At 36.9% G+C, this 25,859-nt stretch overlaps 1 protein-coding gene across 1 annotated transcript in view; it reads right to left on the bottom strand.

The window, feature by feature from the left end:
• LOC142344473 (uncharacterized) overlaps positions 1 to 20,092 on the bottom strand; it is a 28,769-nt gene extending 8,677 nt beyond the window's left edge. The window contains exons 1-4 of the mRNA XM_075396136.1: positions 19,685 to 20,092; positions 18,429 to 18,597; positions 9,769 to 9,913; positions 9,331 to 9,357 (exon numbers count right to left, since the gene is read on the bottom strand). Coding sequence (XP_075252251.1) covers positions 9,331 to 9,357; positions 9,769 to 9,913; positions 18,429 to 18,597; positions 19,685 to 19,937 — 594 coding nt within the window. The 5' untranslated portion in view covers positions 19,938 to 20,092. The remainder of the gene's footprint in view (positions 1 to 9,330; positions 9,358 to 9,768; positions 9,914 to 18,428; positions 18,598 to 19,684) is intronic.
• Between the last annotated feature and the right edge of the window lie 5,767 nt (positions 20,093 to 25,859).

Here is a 25,859-nt window from a genome sequence, read left to right as displayed (position 1 = left end):
CAGTACTCATAATGACAACGCTCTGTTTCTTAGAATTTTCTCTATTCTTAGCAAACGTACGACGTATGTTGGAACATTCCAGACTTGTTTCCAGTCTTTTTTTACTTTAGTATAAAACTTACTAGCAAAATTTTTCTCATGTTTCCAACATCAACCTGCTAAAATACTGATAGGACAAAATCAAATTTTCTTTGCGCCTGTCGGAAATTTCGGCAAGTAATATGCTAGTAAGAGTTTGGTAACTACGACGACTAAAAATGCCTTGAATAAAGTACTTGAATAAAGCACCCGTTATTTGTAGCCGCGAACTCCATGTGGACCCGTAGGGTTTTGATTTTAGACAACAAAATCCTTGAAACACAGGTCCTGTTACCCGGACCCTTGTCCCACGTCATTTTGGCTACTACGACGACAAAAAACGCCTTGAATAAAGTTCTTGGCAGCAATGTTTGAGGAAAAGTTTTCAGCAGAGCGATAAAGGAAAGCGATTTAAACTATTTACACCAACTGGTCTTAAGCTCTCGAACTTGGGCATCTCTTATAACCCGTTCTCACCTTCTTTCGTGTTCCTCAAGCCTTCAATTCTCTAGCCAAGTAAACGTTCAAAAAGTAGAGCTTCTTGCCCAGCTATGACAAGCTTATTTTATGCACAATTTACATTAGGTTGTTCTCTCTCAACCTTCTAACAGTTGTAAGGTCTTGGTGATGCGTCCTAGTAGCCAGATCCATAGTTTTTTTCACTCATTGAACAGTTATAGAATCTGGACAGATTTTCAGAGCATCTCTTTACATGACTTTGTCAATATCTCGTTCAGCAGTAAGTGATTATTGAAGCAGGCTTTTTGTTATTTGTTGCAGTGGGTACTCCATGTGGACCCGTATGGTATTAAGTTCAGACAGCTTAATTCTTGAATCACAGGTCCTGTTAGGTTACCGGAAGATTATTCCAAAGGAAGGCACTTCAGCAGCACTAAATTCTTGTCTACTTGACGTATATTTTGTTTACTTGACAATAAAAATCTTTTTTCACAAAAAAGTTGGTCTTTTTCTATCCCCATCCTTTAAGAAAAAACAAGAATTTTGGGTAAAACTGCCTGCTTGCTACTCACACTAAAATGCATTAGATCTCTAACAAAACATTTTGTAAACTCTTTTTGGGGGGTGGAAGATTCATAACCATTATAATTGTACTTTAATATAAACGATGTAATTGAATCTGGCTGGAAGGTTCTGCAAACCTTAATTGGCCAGGAAACTGTGCATCGAGAACGCAAAAAAAAACACCCGAAGAAATTTTTAAAACAAATTTGCCCCAGTAGCTGCCGACATGTGTAGTTATAAAATCACAGTACTCATAATGAAAAAGCTCAGTTTCTTAGACGAATTTTTTTTCTTAGCAAACGAACGACGTATGTTGGAACGTTCCAGACTTGTTTCCAGTCTTGTTTACTTTAGTATAACGCTTAATAGCAAAATTTTAATCATGTTTCCAACATCAACCTGCTAAAATACTGATAGGACGAAATCAAATTTTCTTTGCAACTGTCGGAAATTTCGGCAAGTAATATGTTAGTAAGAGTTTGGTAACTACGACGACTAAAAATGCCTTGAATAAAGTACTTGAATAAAATACCCGTTATTTATAGCCGCGTACTCCATGTGGACCCGTAGGGTTTTGATTTTAGACAACTAAATCCATGAAACACAGGTCTTGTTACCCGGACCCTTGTCCCACGTCATTTTGGCAACTATGACGACAAAAAACGCCTTGAATAAAGTTCTTGGCAGCAATGTTTGAGGAAAAGTTTTCAGCAGAGCGATAAAGGAAAGCGATTTAAACTTTTTACTTCAACTGGTCTTAAGCTCTCGAACTTGGGCGTCTCTTATAACCCGTTCTCACCTTCTTTCCTGTTCCCCAAGCCTTCAATTCTTTAGCCAAGTAAACGTTGAAAAAGTAGAGCTTCTTGCCAAGCTATGACAAGCTTATTTTATGCACAATTTACATTAGGTTGTTCTCTCTCAACCTTCTAACAGTTGTAAGGTCTTGGTGATGCGTCCTAGTAGCCAGATCCATAGTTTTTTCACTCATTGAACAGTTGTAGAATCTGGACAGATATTCAGAGCATCTCTTTACATGACTTTGTCAATATCTCGTTCAGCAGTAAAAGATTATTGAAGCAGGCTTTTTGTTATTTGTTGCAGTGGGTACTCCATGTGGACCCGTATGGTATAAAGTTCAGACAGCTTAATTCTTGAATCACAGGTCCTGTTGGGTTACCGGATGATTATTCCAAAGGAAGGCAATTCAGCAGCACTAAATTCTTGTCTACTTGACGTATACTTTGTCTACTTGACAATAAAAACCTCTTTTCACAATAAAGTTGGTCTTTTTCTATCCCCATCTTTTAAAAAAACAAGAATTTTGGGTAAAAATGCCGGCTTGCTACTCACGCTCAAATGCATTAGATCTATAACAAAACATTTTGTAAACTTTTGTCTGGTGGGGGGGGGGGGGGTTGGAAGTTTTATAAACATTATGATTGTACTTTAATATAATCGATGTAATTGAACCTGGCTGGAAGGTTCTGCAAACCTTAATTGGCCAAGAGACATTGCATCGAGAACGCAAAAAAAATTCTTGAAGAAATTTTAAAAACAAATTTTCCCCAGTAGCTGCCGACTTGTGTAGTTATAAAATCACAGTACTCATAATGAAAACGCTCAGTTTCTTAGAAGAATTTTTTTTCTATTCTTAGCAAACGTTCGACGTATGTTGGAACGTTCCAGACTTGTTTCCAGTCTTGTTTACTTTAGTATGAAACTTACTAGCAAAATTTTTCTCATGTTTCCAACATCAACCTGCTAAAATACTGATAGGACGAAATCAAATTTTCTTTGCAACTGTTGGAAATTTTGGCAAGTAGTATGTTAGAGTTTGGAACCTACGACGACTAAAAAATGCCTTGAATAAAGTACCTGAATAAAGTACCCGTTTTGTGTAGCAGCGTACTCCATGTGGACCCGTAAGGTTTTGATTTTAGACAGCTAAATCCTTGAAACACAGGTCCTGTTTCCCGGACCCTTGTCCCATGACATTTTGGCAACTACGACAACAGAAAACGCCTTTAATAGTTCTTGGCAGCCATGTTTGAAGAAAAAGTTTTAAACAGAGCGATAGAGCAACAAAGTCATTTTTTGTCCAAAATTAACTTTCTTGTTTGACATCTTTGTGTCAGATATGTAGTTCCTTTTGAGTGAGATTTTTGTGTGCCTTTTTTATCAATGAATAAGACGAAAACTCGAAAGTCAAACTTCACCCAATTTCTCATTAGCAATGGCTACTTTTCAATAGGTTGATGCGGTTTTGAATTTTCAATTCTAAACTTTGTTTTTATTTTGGTCGGGTTGAAAGCATTGCTCACATTGTGAAAGAGATTACAACTCCAAAACTCAAAAGTGTTATTATTATTAAACAAAATGTCTTAAACCCATTCCCCGACAAAGGAAAGCAATTTAAACTATTTACACCAACTGGTCTTAAGCTCTCGAACTTGGGCATCTCTTATAACCCGTTCTCACGTTCTTTCCTGTTTCTCAAGTCTTCAATTCTCTAGCCAAGTAAACGTTGAAAAAGTAGAGCTTCTTGTCAAGCTACGACAAGCTTATTTTATGCACAATTTACATTAGGTTGTTCTCTCTCAACCTTCTAACAGTTGTAAGGTCTTGGTGATGCGTCCTATTAGCCAGATCCATAGTTTTTTTCACTCATTGAACAGTCATAAGATCTGGACAAATTTTCAGAGCATCTCTTTTCATGACTTTGGCAATCACGCGTTCAGCAGTAAGAGACTATAATAATATTGAATTCAACCAAACATGGTTAGAACCAGCTTGGTATTCCCCAGATTAGGGGAGAAATCAAGTTTCAATAATTAAAATTTCTCGAAAACTTTTCATCCTGAAGGGTAACTTTTATATTTGAATCTTTTCAATGCCTCCCCTTCCGAAAAGTTCTTCACTTCTCTTCGAAATTGACTTGGATTTTTGTGTGGTGGATAGTTAGCAAAACTGTTAAGTCAAGACAAAGAATTATTGAATCGGGCTACTCTATTAAAGTAATTATCTTCAGAACGTTTCCGAAATGTTTTTCTCGCTTCAATAAAAAACTTTTCACTTGATCTGGTCTTTGGACAACCAAAAGTTACTGACCAGTGGTCGGAGCATTCATAGAAGTTAAGCCCACTAAGATGTTGTTAAGTAGAATTAGGTTGTTAAGAACAAGAAAATAACGGAGTGGCAATAGGCGACTTCGAATTAGGATCTCAACCTATTCTTTGTCACCCAGAACAGAACGGCAAGTTATTTATTTTAAACATGATCTCTGCAGTCGTTCCAAGCGTTGAAGATACTGTGGTCCTGGGTTCCAGACATTTGACGCAAAAAAGACCGCAGAGAAAATATGTTTTCACCAACGTGCATTTGACAGTTTCTTTCTTGGTGCGGGGTATAACTCTTCTTAAATGATTCAGTGTTTGAAAACCCTTCTTTACCGCCACTTCGAGGTGACAATTCCAAATCATGCTGGCCGTAAAAATTAATCCGAGATCTTTAATTGTTTTTTGTTGTTTTTGATGGCAATTCCGTTTGCAAATAACTCTGTAGACGAAATATGTATTTTTGTATGAGAACTCGAGAATGCTGAATTTGTCAAAATTGAAATTTAGTTTGTTTGAACCAGACCATTCGATAGCTCTATCTATATCAAACTAGAGTTCTTCACGTTCTGAGATCTGTCCTATTATTTTCGTATCATCTGCATAAAGGAATGTTTTATTATTAAGTTGATCATGTAGGTCATTTATGTACACGGAGAACAAAAACACAGCAAATATTGATCCCTGGGACCCCCGATTGAGATTTTTGCGAAAATCGAGTAACTGTCTGAAATTTTTACTCTCTGCTGTCGATAAACCAGATATGAAGCAAATAATTTCAAAAACTTTTCATCAAACCCAAAACGAGCGAGCTTTTGAAGCCTAATATTAAAATTAATCGTATCAAAAGATTTAGCAATGTCCATGTAAACTGTTATCGGGATGGATTTTCGTCTAAAGCTTGATATAAGTTATCACAATATAGTAACAATTGGGTTACTGTTGAATGTTTTTGCCGAAAACCATGTTGAGCAGTGCAAAGCTTCCTTTCGAATGTCTTCTTAATTTGTTTGTAAACTATTCTTTCAAAAACCATAGAAATTGTACAGAGCAGTGCGATTGATTTGCAGTTTTTAATTTCCGTTTTGCTACCATTTTTGTGATGAGGACGCACGTGTATGTTTTTCCAGACTTTGGGAAATTGGCAAGCGTTAATAGTGCAGCTAAATATATACAAGATAGTATTTATAACGTACGGCGCTGAGGCTTTAAGGAGTGATGGTGTTATTTGATCATAAGAGTTGGCACCAGAATTAATTCGTGATATTTCGTCTAGCACATCTTTTGCGCTGAATGTGATATCGTCTAGAAAAATCTCTGGTTGAGCTGTTTCAGGCACAACAATTTCAGAGTTATCTTTGATAAATACTGAAGAAAAATGCTCGTTGAAACTTTCCGCAATTTGCTCAGAACCCATTATATCTTGGCCTCTTTATTTCATTTTCTCGGGGAAAGTTCGTACTTGGTTTAGTCTTCGCAAAAATTTGTATGCATCGTTGTTTGTTGAAATACAGAAACCCTCGATAAAATTTTGTTTGTCCTTAAGCAAGGATAAATTTAACTCCACCTCTAAATTTGTAATTTCCTGTGATCTTTTGTTTGTTTTTCTTAGCGTCTTCAGCTTGTTTTCTATGTGTACACTATGGGAAGACATATAAGATGGTGCGTCAAGCCGGTGTTTTGTTATACGAGGTATTGACTTTTCACAAGGATTGTAGAAAGTCTGATAAAAGCAATGTAGCAAGTCATTGGGACATCTGTTTGACATAGTGGTGATTTCAAAATGAGAGATGAAAAAATGCCAATCTGCCTTGTTGATGTTAAGTTTTTGGAAGAGATGCTTTTGTTCTTTTCTTGTGAGTCTGACAAAAATTTCTGCTATGAACAATTTGTGATCTGAGAAGGAATTAGCCTCAACCACTAGATTACATTGCTCAAGATTATTGCATGAAAAGATGTCGGGACAACAGCTGCAGTTGAGGATTGAGCAAAGGTTCAGAGCATCTATTTCTTTTATGAAAGCTTTTTCATATTCATTACTACTAGAAAGTGTATTCCAGTCAGCATGTGGAAAATTTACATCACCACTCATAATTATCAATTTTTTTCTGAGTACTGGAGTCGAAAAGTGACTTCAATTTAAATAATACAATACTTATTGAACTTCGTAAATCTGTATCAGAAACCCTGTATTTGCTGTTTTGTGGAGGGTTATAGAAGGTGATGATTATTAAAACAATGTCGTTCAGGAAATAAACAGAACATGACAAAAAATCAAAGTCTGTTTCAATTTCTGCTCCTTGATTGAAACAAAGATTTGATAAGAGTACCACCGTGAGTTCCAACTTTTCTATCTTTTCAGGACTGCACAAAATATTGCCGATTTAGGAAAATTTCTGAATTTCTTACTTCATCTGTAAGCCATGTTTCAGTTGAGCAAAGTATGTCAATATTATGTTCCCTTATTGAAATATCGAGATTCATTCTGCGATCAATTGTTAAAACTGACCGGCAGTTCAATAAACCTATCTTCAGTACCTGTTTTTCCTCAAGTCATGAGCGTGAAGTTGTTTGATGACCTATCTTCTGACATGTTTCTTTTACTGAGAGAGTTATGTCTACGAGCTGGTTTTTGACGAACAACGCTCCTGATCCAATTTTGATTTCTGCTCTGTTAATGTTCCCTTTTTGAGCAAATTTGGAACGATAATCAAGTAGCTTCTTTTCTTTCTCCCAACCATCTTTGGATAACAACGGTTTCACAAAAAAGTTTTGAGCCTTCAATTTTCGATTCCACATCAGGAGCAGTCGATAGTTCCAAGGTTTAGTCAACCTAACTACAATTGGACGTGTTCTTTGTGCTGCTTCATCAAACTTCCCCAGCCGGAAAACATCTTCAACCATGATTTTGTCAATTCCACAAGATTGTGCAATCTCTACTACTTTTTTCTTAACGTAGCTGATCAGCTCTACAAAAGAAGTTGTTGCCGTCTTTGGGTTTCTCAGCAACTCCAGAAAGAATCAATTTGTTTAGGTTTTCACTTTTTTGAATTTGATTTTTGTCACTTGGTGTTTTTGAAGAGAGCTGTTTATCTGTTTCGGAAATTTTTGAATTCATATTTGTTTGAACATTTCTTATGCAATCGCGAATTTCCGTTTTGAATGATTCTATTTCAGATTTCAAGTTGCTTTTCATATCCTCAATTTTTTGAGATAGTTCGTCTTTAATGTTTGACTGATCTGGGGGAATCACGACTTCATTTCGACAATGTACACATGCCCAAAAACATCCATTAATGTTCCCCAGTGTCCTAAAATTTTCCTCTGACAGGTCTGTGCAGTTAGCATGGAACCATTTGAGACAATTGAAGCATTGTATGCTAAATGCAGTACAATTGTTACTACTTATACCGCATGGAAAATCTTCAGAAGACGCTTGTTTTATCTTAGAGCCTTTTTTGTGAGGCATGCTTTTTAAACTGCCCAGTGGCACCTCACGGAACCTGGGGACAGCTTAAAACTACTTCTTTAGGGATGCCTCAATGCTACAAAACCTTTTGGGGGAACTGTTCTTCTTTTTAAAATCAATAAAACAACCAAATAAATGGAACGATCTAACCGGATGTATTGAGTCCTTTTTCTAGCTTCAGACGTGTTTTTCCGCCCCAAAATAACATTCAAGACGCAAAAAAATTGAGCTTTCTCGTTCTGAAATTTATGATAATTCTTTGATATATCAGATCTTTTCTCAACGCTTTTCTCTAGTAAGGCAAAGCTAGCGCAGCGGTTACTCCATGTGGACCCGTTGTTTTAGTTTCAGACTGCTAAATTCTGGAATCACAGGTCCTGTTGCGTTACCAGAAGATTATTCCAAGGGAAAGCAATTCAGCTTCTCTAAATTCCTGTCCTCGTGACGTGCTTTGTTTACTTGACAATAAGAAACTCTTTTCACATTACAGTTGGACTTTTTGTATCCCATCTTTTAAGAAAAAGCAACAGCTTTGTGTAAAACTGCTTGCTACTCACGCCTAAATGCATTAGATCTATAACAAAATTTTTTGTAAACTTTTTTTTGGCTATAGTTAATTTAATAATGGTTATAGTTTCAACCAATTGTTTCCCGGCTTTGTTACTACTGTTAAAACGAAATTTCGTATTATATTAAGTTATTATTATGTTAAATGTAGGTCCTATTGGCTTTGAAGTATCGCGTAAATGAACATCTTTATTGCTCTTAGTGACAAGTTTATGGTTTTTTTAAAGGCTTCACTGCCATTTTGCGCAAATTTTAATTTTGGCGGTATTTGTCCTTCTTTTTGTAGTCGTATGACGTACACTGGATGATGACAGGTCTCAATTGTTTACTATGGAGATATAAATGAAAATGTGAGTGATTTTAGTTAATATAATATGATATAGATTAATTTGAATTCAATTGTTTTCTTAAATAGAAACGTAACTCTTCGCCCCTTTTTGCTCTTTTTGTCGACTTCTTACCCGGTCGCATTGAGGACAGGGCTCATATCTTTTCTATCGAAGTATAGGTAATTTTGTTTTGTTTAGGTTTTATCTGATGCGAGTTTGATTTTGTTATGATTTTTTAAAATATAGACACCGAGATTTTGTCGTAATTAAAGTTGGTTATTCGGTTTTTATTACTTCCAGTAGTCCTATTAACAACAAGTTTTATCGGTCCTCTAATGTGGCCTTCTTGTGTTCCATTAGTGGTTTACTGAACGATATGTATGTTTCTGAAAGTTTTCTATCTCTTCATCATTTGATAGCCAATTAGGTCAAGAATAAGCGGGGTCGGAACATTATGTGCGTACGCACATTACCGAGCCTCCTTGTATTTCTAGTATTACCTTCTAACAATTGTTATTTTTCACCCTGAAATTATTATGAAGTACAGAAAGTTTTGAAGAGAATCTAATTGGTCTTAATAGTCAGTCCACAGTTTCAAGTCAAGTGTAAAGATTACTATAATGCAATAATAGGTAGTGTAGATCAAAGTCAGGTCAAATTTTGTGCTAATGGTACAGTCGATAGAATGGCAATTTGAACAAAGGCATTCTTTACATTTGCATCAACATATCCTTTATGATCGATAACTTACGTGAAACGTTATTTTCAAAGCTCTTGGCTGAAACATTGTTCAGACATTTATTCATGCACTGCCCAGGTTTAGATGACAGATGGAAACAAGTATTTCCTTATGTTACCAGGAGGAAAATTTCTATGTCCAGACTATCCCATCTATGTCCAGACCATCTATGTCCAGACTATCTATGTCCAGACTATCTATGTCCAGACTTTCGCCCGTTCATGTTCAAACTTTCGTCGATTTATCGATGTTTCCAGACTATGTAATTTTGAACGCACGGTTAGCAGAAAAATTTTTTCCGAATGCAATTTTTTTTGGAAAAAAATTCATTTTTGCAAGAAAATTTCCTTCTATTACTCGAGCTAAGTTTATTTAACATCAGTTCATAGTTTTATTTGCAGCAACTATCGTCAGTAACTTATTAAGAGGGCAACTTCTTGTATATAATACCTTGTAGGCCTGTGTCTGCCAGTCTCGCTTCTCATAGGCAGCATTGGCACTCAGCTGGTCCAGACTCTCCAGTAACAACGACTCCAACTCCTCAGTCACGGTCTGCTCCTCCTCGTCAAAGTTCTCCAGTGTAAACGCCACTTTCCTGTCATAAAAATACTCAAATACAGAGTTTATCTCAATTTACAGCGAAGAAATACAATTGATGAAAATAGAGATAATTTTAGCGCACCGTTGTTGACTTAGTCACATCCCGTTTAATGAAATGAAAACCTGGATGGGGCTATATTTTTCGTGTCGCATACACAGGTTGAGGTCCCAGACCGAAAGTCGATATGTAAAGACCGAAATGAGAGCACCAGGGAGCGTCGTGCGTTCAAAACTACACCGTACGGAAAGAAAAATCAAGGCACGAAAGTCTGGACATAGGCAACTTTGAACGCTTAAAAATCTGGTCATTGGTTTTCGAACGCACTATAATCTCAATTACAAATTTTCAATTTTGGAGAGCACGAATCTTGGTTTGGAGCGCAGGAAAGTCTGCTGGGACGGTCTGAACATTGACATTTTTCGTCTGGCAGGCTCTGGACATATCCATTTTTGGCTGGCATCTCAACTTGGGAGGAGTAGAAAAACTAACCGCTGTAAACGACCAATAGTTCCAATTATTTTGGTTCCGTTTGCATTCTAGAAGTCAAATTCTAGAAGTCAAAGTCTAAAGGTATATTTGTGTTGTTTATGATGTTATTAAAATGGGTGTTGGAGCTGACCTTAAGGAATAACAAAATTGCGTAGGACGAAAACTATAACTGTGTTCTATTTTATCCGGATTATCCATCCCCCTAGCGAGAAAACTGTGTATAGCAAATCAGAAACAGCCGCGTATGCCACGTCAGCAGAAAAATTGTTAACAAACTGAACAAAAATAAGAGCTCACAATCCCAATTTGTCTTGTCAGCCTAGCAACTCGAGCTAGCACTTAAACTCAGCAATAAAATTGGTGAAATAATATAATCTTGAGCAGTATATTTGTTACAGCGTCTTGCAAAAACCAAACACTTGAGCAGTATATTTGTCAAATTGATACTGTGTCTTGATAACAAAAATTTGTCTGGAGCAATATTCTATCAAATATTGTGTCTCGTACCAAAAACGTCTCGAACCGTGAATTCAATTTTCTCTGTCCTGATTTCCAATCTTCAACTCGTGAGTACTCGCGAAAATCGCAACACACACATCAATGATTAAGTTAGAAACAAATTTTTCATAAAACTTCTCAGGCATATAATTTTTCCTTAGATTTGTTTCATCAAAACGATTGAACTGGTAAACATATAGAGATCCCGAATTGTGTGATCTGTGGACCCAATTCAATTGAGAAAAAATCCAAAACTAAGTTAGTTAAATTAGTTAATGCAACGGTAAGTACGGCAGAGCGGATATACAGTTACAAAAGCGAACTGCATAAACGAATTATCCGGACAGATTTTGTAACCACTCAAAACGAACTGGGCGGTGTAAAAATTTCGTTGTGAAACACAAGGATAGCAGCCGTTACATTTGGTCCGCCGACACGAACAGTGGAATAAACTGCTGTCCAACCCAACAGTCGAAGTGACAAGGTCATCGACGAACGAGAACAAAACCCAACGAGCAATTCAACAACGCCAAGCCAATTAGGCAAAGCAAATAGGAACGTTGAAAAGCAAAACTCAATTAAAGCAAACAAACAAAGGAGCTGTAGATTTTCAATCTGCAGTCCCGAAGTACACAAGAACTGACTCCGTCACAGAGTCAAAGCGTTTTGGATCGACAGATCAACAACTTGCGAAACAACTGGTTTTGAGAAACAAAAGGAAGGTTTTGAGGTCATTAAGAATCAAGATCGATCAAGCTCTTTATCAGCAGATACTGCAATTGGACGACAAAGTTCAAAAACTCGTGAATAAGAAAGCTGAGACTCTCCGAGACCCAGATATTTCTTTAAAACGCAAAGTCGAGACAGAAAAATGCTTCCAATATTTGAACGCAGAATCAAACTGTTCAATTGACAAGCGATGCAGAACCAACTGCCCCTAAGAATTCACAGTCTGTTGTAGGAGAAAATGCAAAACAACAACTGCCCACTAGCGGATGGCACTCATAAAACATGGAACTGTCCAATATTTAAGAGTATGAAAGTCACCGATCGCTATGCGGCAGTGAGAAAAGAACGCTTATGTTATGGATGTCTGGGGAAAGGGCATGCAGTCAAACATTGTAAATTCCACCCGTGCGGTATAAATGGATGTACCAAAAAGCACAACAGACTGCTACACTCAGAAAACCAAATAGAAGAGGGTAGTCACGCAGTTAATGTAAGCGCAACAACAATCAACCAGAGTAACCAAGTTATTAGTTTTCTTCAAATAGTTCCTGTATCGGTTCAGAGTGGTAGTAACAGGTTGACTACCTACGCTTTCCTCGATAGTGGGTCAACAGTATCATTCATCGATCAAAGTGTCAAGAACCTACTACAAGCCAAAGGCACGGACGTTACCTTGAACATAGCTGACATACATGGGACGCAAGATTTGAGGACAGAGAAGGTTTCTATCAAAATAAAGGGACTTCATTCAAGGGTGCAATCGATTGAAGCGTTTGCACACCCATCAATTTTGTTGGGAAACACAACATATGATTACAGGGAACTGAAGAAAAACTTCGGACACCTGAATGTTATCACTAACAGAACATTCAACCTGATGGAAGTAGGCATCATACCTGGACAAGATTCCTACGAAATTCAATTTCCATTGGACTATAGGATTGGTACGCGAAGTGAGCCTTTCGTTGTTTTAACAGAATTAGGATGGGTAGTCAGTGGTCCCATGACAGGCAAGAAAAGTCAAAATGTTTTTCATTTCGCCTTAACAGAAGATGTGAAATTGGCAGAAAACACCCAATCATGGTAGGAAATAGAAAATTATGCTTCCAAAATAAATGTTGTAAGCCAATCAAAGAAAGAGCCACAAGCTCAGAAGTTTATAGAGAGCACAACAAAATTCACAGGCGGGCGGTACGAAGTGGGCAAGCTCTGGAGTGAACCAGAACCAAATCTTCCAAACAACTATGGCTCGGCCCTTGGTCAGCTCCACTCATTGGAACGAAGATTCCAACGAGACCCAAAATTAAAAGAATTGTATCAACAGTCAATTGATAAAGATGTTGAAAAGGGATTTGTGAAGATCCTTGGTAAATCGGAAGTCAAAGGCACTTTCGGAAAGGAATTGTATTTACCACACCATCCAGTAATAAAACCCAACAACCCGGGTAAAGTTCGCCGTGTTTGCAACGCTGCAGCAAAAAAACAAGGATATATGCCTAAATGACAAGTTGTTAGCCGGACCCGATCTACTACACGGATTGATTGGAACAAAAAATAGATTTCGAGAAGGACCAATAGCCCTAACCGCAGATATTGAATCAATGTTTCTGCAAGTGCAAGTTCCTGAACGGGATAAAAGCTGCCTGAGATTCCTGTGGCGACCAACAGTGAACGAACCTGTGCAAATTTACGAGTATCAACGTCATGTTTTCAGAGCAAAGTGTTCACCAACATGTGCCAACTACGCTCTGAAGCAAGTAGCCATCGATAGCGAGGACGAATTCCCAATTGCAGCAAAAACAATCCAAAACAACTTATACATGGACGATTTCATCAAGTCAGTCGAAACACCTGAGGAAGCAATCAAGGTTTTCAAACAACTACAACCTCTTCTCTCAAAACATGGATTTGAATTGAAGAAGTGGATTACCAACAGCGACGTGGTAACCAACGCAATCCCAGAGGACTTGAGATCAGTCAGCAACACAGAACCACAAAGCAGGTTGAAGTAGAGCCCATCAAGGAAGGTTCATCCGTGCTTGGGCTTCAGTGGAAGATTATCGATGATAGTCTACAGGTTTGTAGAGGTTCAAGCAAAGAAGTTGAGACCCCAAACACCCAAAGGAAGATCTTATCTCTAGTTTCTTCAGTGTTTGATCCTCTTGGACTGTTTGCACCACCCAGTGTTCATATGAGAGGACTTCTGAAGAGCATCTGGACAAAAAATGAACAACATTGGGACAAATCTGAAGAAGAGTTTCTGAAGTGGAAAGCGCAGCTTCCAGAAGTAGCAGAAACCAGCATTGATAGAAGATACTTGAGCACAGCCAAGGACAAATGGGAATTTCATGTGTTTGCCGACGCATCTGAAGAAACAATGTGCGCTGTGGCATACCTACGTTCAAATCCCAAAGAATACTCAGCAGACTTAGCATCTGTAATCGGAAAGTGCAGAGTTGCACCGATGCGACACCTTTCCATACCACGCTTGGAACTACAAGCAGCAGTGATGGCGGCGAGACTTAAAGAACAGATAGTGAAGGAACACGAAACGAAGATTCACAGTTGTAACATTTGGACAGACTCCACTACTGTTCTGCAATGGATTCGTAGCTCCCACCGTAAGCAACAAGTGTTTGTTGCAAACAGAGTGGCTGAGATTTTGGATACAACTAATGTTTCACAGTGGAATCATGTGAGTGGTATTAACAATCCAGCTGACATCGGGATACGAATGCTCAATGTTGACGAACTTAAGAGAAGTGAATGGCTCACTGGGCCGGCCTGGTTGAAGCAACGAGAGAACGAATGGCCTGAACAGGTGAATTTAACATTTGCTGCAGACGAACAAAACGACCAAATGGTCTTCTCAGCAAAGATTGAGGAGAAGAAGCCGCTTATTCAGTGGAACGATTCAGCAATTTCAATCGACTTGTATATACAATAGCATACGTACAGCGTGTATTTAACCACAAACCGGCAACAAAAACACTAAGTGTTGACGAAAGAGAAGGTGCACAAGCAGGCATCTTCAGACTACTGCAGCAAGATGAGTTTGCTGAAGAGATGAAATCTCTCAAAGCTGAAAAAGAAATTCTAAAAACCAGCAAAATCCTCCAGTTTTTACCATTCATAGACCAGCAAGGACTTATTCGTGCTCATGGCAGAATAGGTAAAAGTCAATTGAACTTCGAAACCAAGCATCCAATACTGTTACATTGGAAGCACCATGTAGTTGAATTATTCTTGCAAAATGAACATAAGAATAGTTATCACGAAGGTACTGAACATGTCAGAAACATAGTTCAGCAGTAATTCTGGATCCTAGGCATACGAATTGCTTTGAGATCGATCAGAAACAAATGCATTAGATGTCGAAAGGCAGGAACCCAAACAAAGGCACCAGTACTGACAGATCTGCCTGAAGAACAATTAGTCGCATCTACGGTGTTCGCGAACGTATGCGTAGACCACTTCGGACCATTCACAGTAAAGATTGGTCAAAGAAACGAAAAGCGTTGGTGCTGTCTGTTCACATGCCTTACTGTACGTGCGATAGATATAGAGATTGTACCAAAACTAGACACTGATTGATGTCTGAACGCAATTATGCGATTCATTGCTCGAAGCGTCAAACCCGTCAAAATGAAAAGCGATAACGGGACAAACTTCGTTGGAGCTGAAAAAGAACTGGCAGAGTATATAGTAATATGGAACAAAAGGCAAATTGAAGAACATCTGATTGAACAAGGTCTCAGATGGAAGTTCAACCCACCTGCAGCACCACACTTTAGAGGAGTGTGCGAAAGACTGGTTAGGAGTTGCAAGAAGGCAATGTATGCAGTGCTGGGCAACCGATCAGTCACGGAAGATGTTCTGTCAACAACGATGTGTCTTGTTGAACAGACGCTGGATGCTAGACCGCTGACACATGTCAGTTCTGATGCTACCAATTTAGAAGCTATTACTCCAAACCATTTCCTACTTGGCAACAAGAAACTTTGTTTACCGTATCTATCAGGTGCATAGCAATTTGTTGATCATAGAAGGCTCTTCCGACAAACGCAAGCTTACGCAGAACTTATCTGGGACAGATTCCGCAAAGAGTACTTGGCAATGTTGAATACTCGAAAGAAATAGCAGACCACAACGGACAGAGGTCTTCAGCAGAGTGATATTGTATGTTAAGTGGAAGACAGTGACAAACGTGGATATTACGATCTGGGTCGAATAACCGAAATCTTTGAAGGTTCTGACGGAGTAATTCGATCAACGAAAATCCGAACGAAAGATGGATACTACAAGAGGCAAGTAGTGAAGCTCGCTCCAGTACTACCAACTGGCGATGTTGTTTTCACGAAGGAAAACAGGGCCGGCGATGTTGGAGCTGAGCTTAAGGAATAACAAAATTGCGCAGGACAAAAACTATTACTGTGTTCTATTTTTATCCGGATTATCCATCCCCCTAGCGAGAAAACTGTGTATAGCAAATCAGAAACAGCCGCGTATGCCACGTCAGCAAAAAAATTGTTAAGGAACTGAACAAAAATAAGAACTCACAATCCCAATTTGTCTTGTCAGCCTAGCAACTCGAGCTAGCACTTAAACTCAGCAATAAAATTGTTGAAATAATAAAATCTTGAGCAGTATATTTGTTACAGTTTCTTGCAAAAACCAAACACTTGAGCAGTATATTTGTCAAATTGATACTGTGTCTTGATAACAAAAATTTGTCTTGAGCAATATTTTATAAAATATTGAGTCTTGTATCGAAAACGTCTCGAACCGTGAATTCAAATTTCTGTGTCCTGATTTCCAATCTTCAACTCGTGAGTACTCTGCGAAAATCGCAACACACATCAATGCGTTTTTCAGTTACATATGGAGACTCAATTGTGTATTCAATGCATTAACAATCTAAATCTTTCGGAAAGACATTTTCGCCTCTCATCCATGTTCTAGATCCTTTTTAGTGAAATTTGATTACATTTACAGGTATAAAACTCATGGCAGCATTTCGATCAGCAATGAAGACTTGAAACAAAACAAATGAGTATTAAAGGTCTTTGACCTTGAGCAGTTGATGGGAAGAGCTATTGATTGTTTTCAAACTTTTCAATAAACTCAAAAGTTATAAAAATTAAATCGGGTTTTTTTATTTGAAACACGAAAAAAAACATATTGTGTTTCGTTGAAGGTAGCTATTCAAAAAAGAAATCTGACGTTGAATTCGATTTATTTGGAATTGTTCTGCTGGACGTGATCCTTCTCAAGTTTTTCTTCTTAAAGGATAAATCTTTTGCCTAAAAAACAATTATAGCATCAAAGCAATACACAAAAAAAATTTAGTATGTTGATTTGCTTTAGTAGAATTTCCCTGCACCGTGTGAATTTGTGTTCAAACTTATGTACGGGACTACTGTTGTAGTATTGCTAATTGGATAATTGCCGCTGCAATTATCGATACTACAGAATCATTATAATTTTTTACCCGTCGACTTTGTAAACACTTTAGACTTAGTCTAAACTGACGGGATTTTTAGAAGTGAGCTACGATGCGTGAAATGTGTTGAGCAAAAGAATACATCATTCATAGCCAATACTGTTGTGTATTATTTAATACACTATTGACTAGGCTATAGCGTTTGATTCACTGCAGCTACTAATACGCGTACTAACTGAAATTACCCAGGCCCCTCTTCACAGTAGCAAGTCTGAAACGAACATATGACTAAAGACGAACATCAGTCGGCTCCACAAATGACCTAGGAACTAATTCGGAGCTTGTCATAAGCCTCGTGATTTACAGTCGTGTTGACTGAAGTTTAAACACGTACAAGCCTAGAGCTTGCTGTCGAAGGAAATCAGTCCCTCAACTCAACCAGAGCAAATTAAGCCGCTCACTTTAGCTTTACTTTTTTAATCTCTCTCTCTCTCTCTCTCTCTCTCTCTATGGAGAGAGCACACGGTTGCCCCTATTTCTGTCGCTGCTTAGGTCGAATTCAAAACAACTACTCTGAGAATGGAATTGCAAACCACACGACACCATTGTGTGCTTTCAAGTCTTTTTTGAGATCAATTGAAAGCACTAGAAAGCTGATTTTATTAAATTCCTTCAAACAGTTTTATATTATATGTAACTATCTTTGAATATTGTGAGCTTGCAGCAAAATCGCAAGAGGAGCCCTACTGTTTGATTTTCAACCAATACACCATATTTCCCGGGCGGAGGATTTTCCCTAAAAAACGGAGAAAAAGTGTAAAGAGTGTAAAAATAAAAAGAATACACCCCTATTTCTCCTCTTAATTAAGGGTGGGAAAAGTACTTTTCAAAGAACATTGTCCCGTGCAAAGTATACCGTTTCATAACATCGAAATCATCGCGAGAAAGCTTTATACTACAAATAACTTTTCGCATTAAGTGGGTACCCTCAGTGCTTTTTTCCGCGTGAGTTGCGCACAAAAGTTGTGCCTGTAATCAAACCCTGATTTGTTTCAGTTGTATCTATACAGCTTAGACTACTGAAAAAAACGCGGTTTGTCATTAGAAAAAAAAATCATATTGCAAATATCTAACATCAGCAACAAGATGCAGCATTTTTGTATGTCCCCAGGCGTCCATAATTTTCTTGCATTCAAATAGAAAAAATTAACTTTTTAATAAAAAGATAGCTTATTATCAATTTTATTTTTTTAGTCACAGCGTTCAGAAAATACGGCTACATGTTTCACCAATAGAAGGATATTTAAACTAAGTTATTGTTACTCTATTAGGATTGTAATTACGTTATACCTGAGAAGATTGAAAGCTGCCTGTTTGCACTGTTCAAACTTGAACTTCTGTGAGTGTCTGAACTTGTCATTCTCTCCTCCATCGTCCTCATTGAGTAACTCCTGTTGAAGGTCAGAGGGCAGATTGGAACTAATCTGGGCCAGTTCATTTGGGGTCAGACTGTCCAGACCTATGTAGATTAACAAAAAAAAGAACATTGCTAATTTCCTCTGGTACACATAAGAATAAAAAGTAAATAGTAAAAGAGGCAATGTAAAGTTAAGAATATAACATTATGTAAAATTATAAAATCATTAAATTACCTAACTAAAAATTTCACCTTACTTTAGTAAAAAATGGCCTAAAATGCGAGCATAAAATGTTCTCACAATTTTATATGTACATCATAAAGATTAAAGAATAAAATTAAAATCTAATGCTCTCAATGTCATCTTTCATATCAGTTACTTTTGGGTCCCTCAAAATTCTTTCCAAAAATATTCTTTCAGTTCTTTTTTAAGGAAGCTTTCGATGTTGTTTTCCGTCTAATATTAGAAGGCAGACTATTATAAATTGAAATGGCTTGTGCAATAAAAGAATCAGTTAAAAACTTATTGTTCTTTCTTATATCGAACGGCGTTGAAGCCAAAGGTTTAAACTGATTTACATCATGGCATTAATTATTGCTGAAGCCAAATGATTTTCAGGTTTTTGTCACCAAAACTGAAACAAAAATTCCTTTCCGTGTCGGCGGGGGAAACTCGAGCTTCCTATAAGTATCCCACAGTAAAACTATTGGGCCATAAGACGCTAATACACGATCTATGAGTTCAAATTGACGAAGCTTCATGATAAATGCTATCATTACTCTACCATGTAATCGGTTTTTTTGTAGTCACGTTATTATGAAAAAAAAGGAAGAAGTCGAACTGTTGTAATAAAATATATTCTGATAATTCACCAAATTAGGCGATTGTTGCTGTACCCTAATCGAAAACAAAAGTTAATCTTGAAAAATTCTTCCCGAAGAAAAATGATCAAACAATTTTAATTCCGTATGAACTTTTTTTGGTGCCACGATTGGCAGAGAGCAAATCAAATACCATGCCAATCAAATCGGGTTTCTGCGTTCATACACTACCGAAAATTGATAAGTATATTGGTCATTTGACAACTTGTTTGAAATAAAATTTATTTAAGGCCGACAATAGCCAGAAAACTGACGTCTGTATATTTTTCCATTAGAGATCCAACAATAGAGCCCAGATTTCACTGACCTTTCCTTCTGCCAATTTCAGTCTTGTGAAAATAAGCCAGGAACTTGGGATGAGGAGTGACTGTGTTGATGGGAATCGTCGTTTTCTTACTCCTTGCTGGGTGGAAACAGTGCTTCAACAAAACGTTTGATTCCTGGAAAAAGTAGGTGTTCTGATTGTGTTCCCACATGTCCGGGGGCTGGACTACCGGAAGGAGAACGGCAGCGTTGGCATTTGGTACCGCTTGGTCGCCTCCGCCGGTTGTAGCCGCCATCTGGTTTACTTTTAGTTATAATAAGTTATAAACAGCTTGAACATGTGTGTTGCTTTACCTCATTTTTAATTCGTGCGTGGTTCAGTATTTGAACAGCAGCTCTGTGTAAAAAGAAAAGTTTGTTATTGAAGATTATATAAAAATGTAATCACTACTTTCTGCCGCTGAGTTTATCAAAAAAAGCTCGGCTTAAAATACAACAATAAAAATTTTACACTTGAACTGTCAGGCAAAACACACATAAGATGTGATTTAAAAAATCTGTCTTTTTCTGCCTATCACGTATATTGGGACCACTGGTTACTAAAAAAAAGATGGCTTCAAATATGACAATTTCAAATAATTGAGTTTGATATTTTTGATACCCCAGTCGGCGATTCAAAGATAAAGAATCCAATATGTTTGCCAGTTTTTCGGATTAGTTTTTTTTGCGATTCACTGTCAATTAGTGGCTGATACAGGGGCCGAATTTATACATTGTATTTGAGCTTGTGTGTTCAGTTCGTCACAAGAAAGAACAATCATAGAACGTTTCCGAAATATCTCGGCAAGGCTTGAATTGACTATCCCTAATCGTTTTGAAATTTTTTTCATTTCCACAGACCATGGAAACCTTGATAGGTCATTTGAAGGCGGACTTTTGAATTGCTTTTCATGCTGTAGCTATTCGCTTAATAGGTTAAAAAGGAACAAAAAAGTTTTATTATCAAACAAATATTACAATCTTTGGAAGAAAAGTAGAAAGCCTAATTTTTCACAATCCGAAAAATTGGTAGTTGATCTACGTTGTAGGACATCTGGTTGAAAATTGAGGACACTAGATGTCCCTGGATATTTGCTAATTTACTGTAGGTGCTAACCATCTACTACAGGTGCTCGTTTAACTTTGAAAATGGGCTAAGTTGGGCGGATAACGAGTTAGCCAAAGACGTAATTGATAGGTTCATTGTTTGGTTCGTTGAACTGCGGCAAATTACTTTCACTATATCAGGAATGTAGAATTCAGATCATTCTTGTTTACTTCCATACATTCAAATGAATAGTGAGTAAATGTCTTTGGACCATGGTCTAGCGAATAGTCTACTTTTTTTTCTCAACATCAGATCACTTCGTTGCCACCACGAGCACTTGCAAAACTTATTATTGGACACAGGAGAAAAACCTGCAATAATAGCATTAGCTGAAACTTGGCTAACAGAAAGGGACCCGTTAGCAATTTATAAGTTAGAAGGTTACGCTCCAATAATAACAAAAAATAGAAAAACTAGAGGGGGTGGTTGCGCGTTTTACGTGAAAGAAAACATAGTATTCACTGAAGTTGTGACAGACTCTAATGTAGAGCATTCAGCCATCACCGCTAAAATTGATGGGTCATATAAAACCTTCTGTGTTATATTTAACCCTCCAAACGCTTCCCTCACCACTTTTATGGAAGACCTCGATAAACTTTTAGGCCAATTAAAATACACCAAAACTGAGTTGATCTTATGTGGCGACTTCAATATCGACCTGCTATCTACCACCATACAAACATCAGCGTACAAAAATCTACTTAAGAGTTATAACTTAGAAGTTCAAAACCTGGAACCAACACGGATTGGAATGAAAAAACAAACATGTATAGACCACATTTGTACAGAATGGCAATATGCAACGAATACAATACAGTGTTGTATAAGCGATCATTTTGGGTTATCTTTGCAAAAATCATCGTCGTGTAATAAAACAACACCGAAAAAAACATGGAGTCGAAGTTTCAAACATTTGAAATCTACAGATGCACAATTGAAATTCCTATTTCTACTAAAACAAAAAGTTGACAAAATTCACACACTACATTCTAGAATGGTCATCGATAAAAAAAATTAGTGAATTAGTTACAGCATTGACCCAGTGTTTTGATAAGCATGCGCCCCTCCAACAGGCGAAAACAACCAAGTTTCAGCTAACCTCAGAGATCAAAAAAGAAATATCTAAACAAAATATGCTTTTCCGGAAATGGATCAGTAAACCCAATGGAGAAAACCGAAAAAAATATCAGAACCAAAGAAATTATGTGACAAAAATCATTAGGAATGAAAAAAAAAGAAGTTCATGGATGAAAAAATGAAAATTAACAGTGACAACAGATCTTTATTCCAAACGTACAAATATTTGTGTTGTGATGATAGAAGGGACATAAGTACACCGAATGCCGACGAATTGAACAAACATTTCACTAGTATTGGATCTATATTAGCTTCGCAACTAGAAGACATAGAATTCGAACCAATTTTATCGCTAAGAGCAGAAAAATTCTTCGTGTTTTTTCCCATTGTTATAAGTGAAGTAACCAACATCATAAAAGAACTCAAAAATAAGAATTCTAGTGGTCCTCATGGCATAAGCAACAAAATGCTTAAATTATCCTATCCAGTCATAAGTGAGATCTTAGCAGACATTTTCAACGATTGCTTATCATCCAATTACTTTCCTGAAATATTCAAAATTTCGAAAATTATTCCAATTCATAAGAGTGGAATAGTAGACAATGTTGACAACTATCGGCCTATTAGTTTACTGAGTACACTATCAAAGGTATTTGAGAAATTAATTCATAATCGGATTTACAAATTCATCAAAAAGCACAATATTTTATCGGACTGCCAATTCGGATTCCAGTGGAATCGATCTTGTATTGATGCACTAATTAATTTCACAGAGGAAATGAGATCAGTATCTGACAAAAAGAAAAAAGGCTACGCTTTCTTCGTGGATTTGAAAAAGCTTTCGATAGTATCAGCCACGAGATTTTGTTGAAAAAATTAGAACACTATGCTTTCAGAAATTATGTCCGTGAATTTTTTGGAAGTTACCTGGAAAATCGAAGGCAATTCGTTTATACCAACAATCTCGAATCAAAAATCTTACAAAACAATTATGGTGTACCTCAAGGATCTGTGTTGGGACCTTTGCTCTTCCTCTTGTATATAAATGACCTTTCTGACTATTGCAAAGAAATCCAAAACGTTTTGTTTGCAGACGATACAACACTGCTACACAGCGAAACATCCTACAGCAAAAAATTTCAACAAACCATACTTTGTTCTGAAAAATGGTTCAAAAACAACAGCCTTACAGTGAATGAAAAGAAGTCTGCTTTCATGCGGTTTGGTTCAAATAAAATAACAAATATCACGTTTTGCAATACTGTGATTCCATCAAGTCATGAATTCAAGTATCTGGGAATCACGATTGATAAAAACCTTAAAATCGAAACCCATATTAGAAACATAGAGAAAAAATTGTCAAAATTCTGTGGCCTTGTGTACAAAGCAAGACACTATTTTACGAAGGAAAACATAATCAAGTTTTATAACAGTTATGCTAGAAGTTTAATTCAATACGGAATTTTGATATTCGGTGGCGTGTCAAAAAATAAGTTAGATGCAATTCTAAAAATCCAAAAGAGAATTGTGAGAGCAATTTTTTTCAAACGGCCTAGCGATTCTGTTACCGAAATTATGTCAACCCACCAAATTCACACAGTATACGACTTATTTTTTATTGAAATGTTGAGACATACATTCCAGGAAATGAGGGAACAGGGTAATTTTACCGATTCGCAGATTCTCAGTGATAGCAAGACTAGGAGTCAAAAGAAGGGGATGCAAAAGCTGCCACTGATCAAAACGCAATATATGAGAAACTCGATAGAATTTAGAAGTAAAAAATAAAAATGTCACAATTTCCTATCCTCTCTTGATTTAGTGCCCAATGACATAAAAAACATGAGCGGTTATAAGTTCAAAGACTTCTTTAAACAATTCACTCAGTTTTATATTTTAGATAACAACCAAGCCTTCAAACTTCTTTATGAATAGACTGTTCAAAGAAAAAATACCCACTATTCTAATCTATTCTATTCTATTCAATTTATTTTCAAGGTGTTCCACTTGTAGAGCAGTACTGCTCATTGGAAAGCCTCCCAAACATAAACCCTAAATTGTACACGCTGTCATTCAGTTTTGTATTTGTATTTGTTTGACAAATTAAATTCAATTCAATTCAATTCAATTCAATTCAAACATCTTCGATTCTACGTGTTTGGTGATACCCCTCAATGCCTATTTAGTGCTAGCGCATTTATATAGCTTCGAGTAGTTTCACTTCCAGTGAGTTTAAATCAGAGCTAACTTTCGTCCTCGGAAAGACACAATTTGCACCCATGAAAGTTATGAGTGTTACCAAGGTGGCACAGCAAGCCGCTTTCATTGAACATCCATCAAAAACAACACTTTTATCACTGACAACGCCTGTATAGAAACTGCTCATGTGGACAAACTTAGAAGGTTAGAAGGTTTACGCTCCAATAATAACAAAAAATAGAAAAACTAGAGGGGGTGGTTGCGCGTTTTACGTGAAAGAAAACATAGTATTCACTGAAGTTGTGACAGACTCTAATGTAGAGCATTCAGCCATCACCGCTAAAATTGATGGGTCATATAAAACCTTCTGTGTTATATTTAACCCTCCAAACGCTTCCCTCACCACTTTTATGGAAGACCTCGATAAACTTTTAGGCCAATTAAAATACACCAAAACTGAGTTGATCTTATGTGGCGACTTCAATATCGACCTGCTATCTACCACCATACAAACATCAGCGTACAAAAATCTACTTAAGAGTTATAACTTAGAAGTTCAAAACCTGGAACCAACACGGATTGGAATGAAAAAACAAACATGTATAGACCACATTTGTACAGAATGGCAATATGCAACGAATACAATACAGTGTTGTATAAGCGATCATTTTGGGTTATCTTTGCAAAAATCATCGTCGTGTAATAAAACAACACCGAAAAAAACATGGAGTCGAAGTTTCAAACATTTGAAATCTACAGATGCACAATTGAAATTCCTATTTCTACTAAAACAAAAAGTTGACAAAATTCACACACTACATTCTAGAATGGTCATCGATAAAAAAAATTAGTGAATTAGTTACAGCATTGACCCAGTGTTTTGATAAGCATGTGCCCCTCCAACAGGCGAAAACAACCAAGTTTCAGCTAACCTCAGAGATCAAAAAAGAAATATCTAAACAAAATATGCTTTTCCGGAAATGGATCAGTAAACCCAATGGAGAAAACCGAAAAAAATATCAGAACCAAAGAAATTATGTGACAAAAATCATTAGGAATGAAAAAAAAAGAAGTTCATGGATGAAAAAATGAAAATTAACAGTGACAACAGATCTTTATTCCAAACGTACAAATATTTGTGTTGTGATGATAGAAGGGACATAAGTACACCGAATGCCGACGAATTGAACAAACATTTCACTAGTATTGGATCTATATTAGCTTCGCAACTAGAAGACATAGAATTCGAACCAATTTTATCGCTAAGAGCAGAAAAATTCTTCGTGTTTTTTCCCATTGTTATAAGTGAAGTAACCAACATCATAAAAGAACTCAAAAATAAGAATTCTAGTGGTCCTGATGGCATAAGCAACAAAATGCTTAAATTATCCTATCCAGTCATAAGTGAGATCTTAGCAGACATTTTCAACGATTGCTTATCATCCAATTACTTTCCTGAAATATTCAAAATTTCGAAAATTATTCCAATTCATAAGAGTGGAATAGTAGACAATGTTGACAACTATCGACCTATTAGTTTACTGAGTACACTATCAAAAGTATTTGAGAAATTAATTCATAATCGGATTTACAAATTCATCAAAAAGCACAATATTTTATCGGACTGCCAATTCGGATTCCAGTGGAATCGATCTTGTATTGATGCACTAATTAATTTCACAGAGGAAATGAGATCAGTATCTGACAAAAAGAAAAAAGGCTACGCTTTCTTCGTGGATTTGAAAAAAGCTTTCGATAGTATCAGCCACGAGATTTTGTTGAAAAAATTAGAACA

Source organism: Convolutriloba macropyga, chromosome 1 (assembly GCF_964194025.1).
Source record: "Convolutriloba macropyga chromosome 1, txConMacr16.3, whole genome shotgun sequence".
Taxonomy (NCBI): domain Eukaryota; kingdom Metazoa; phylum Xenacoelomorpha; order Acoela; family Convolutidae; genus Convolutriloba; species Convolutriloba macropyga.
This window is presented reverse-complemented; position numbering and strand designations above follow the sequence as displayed.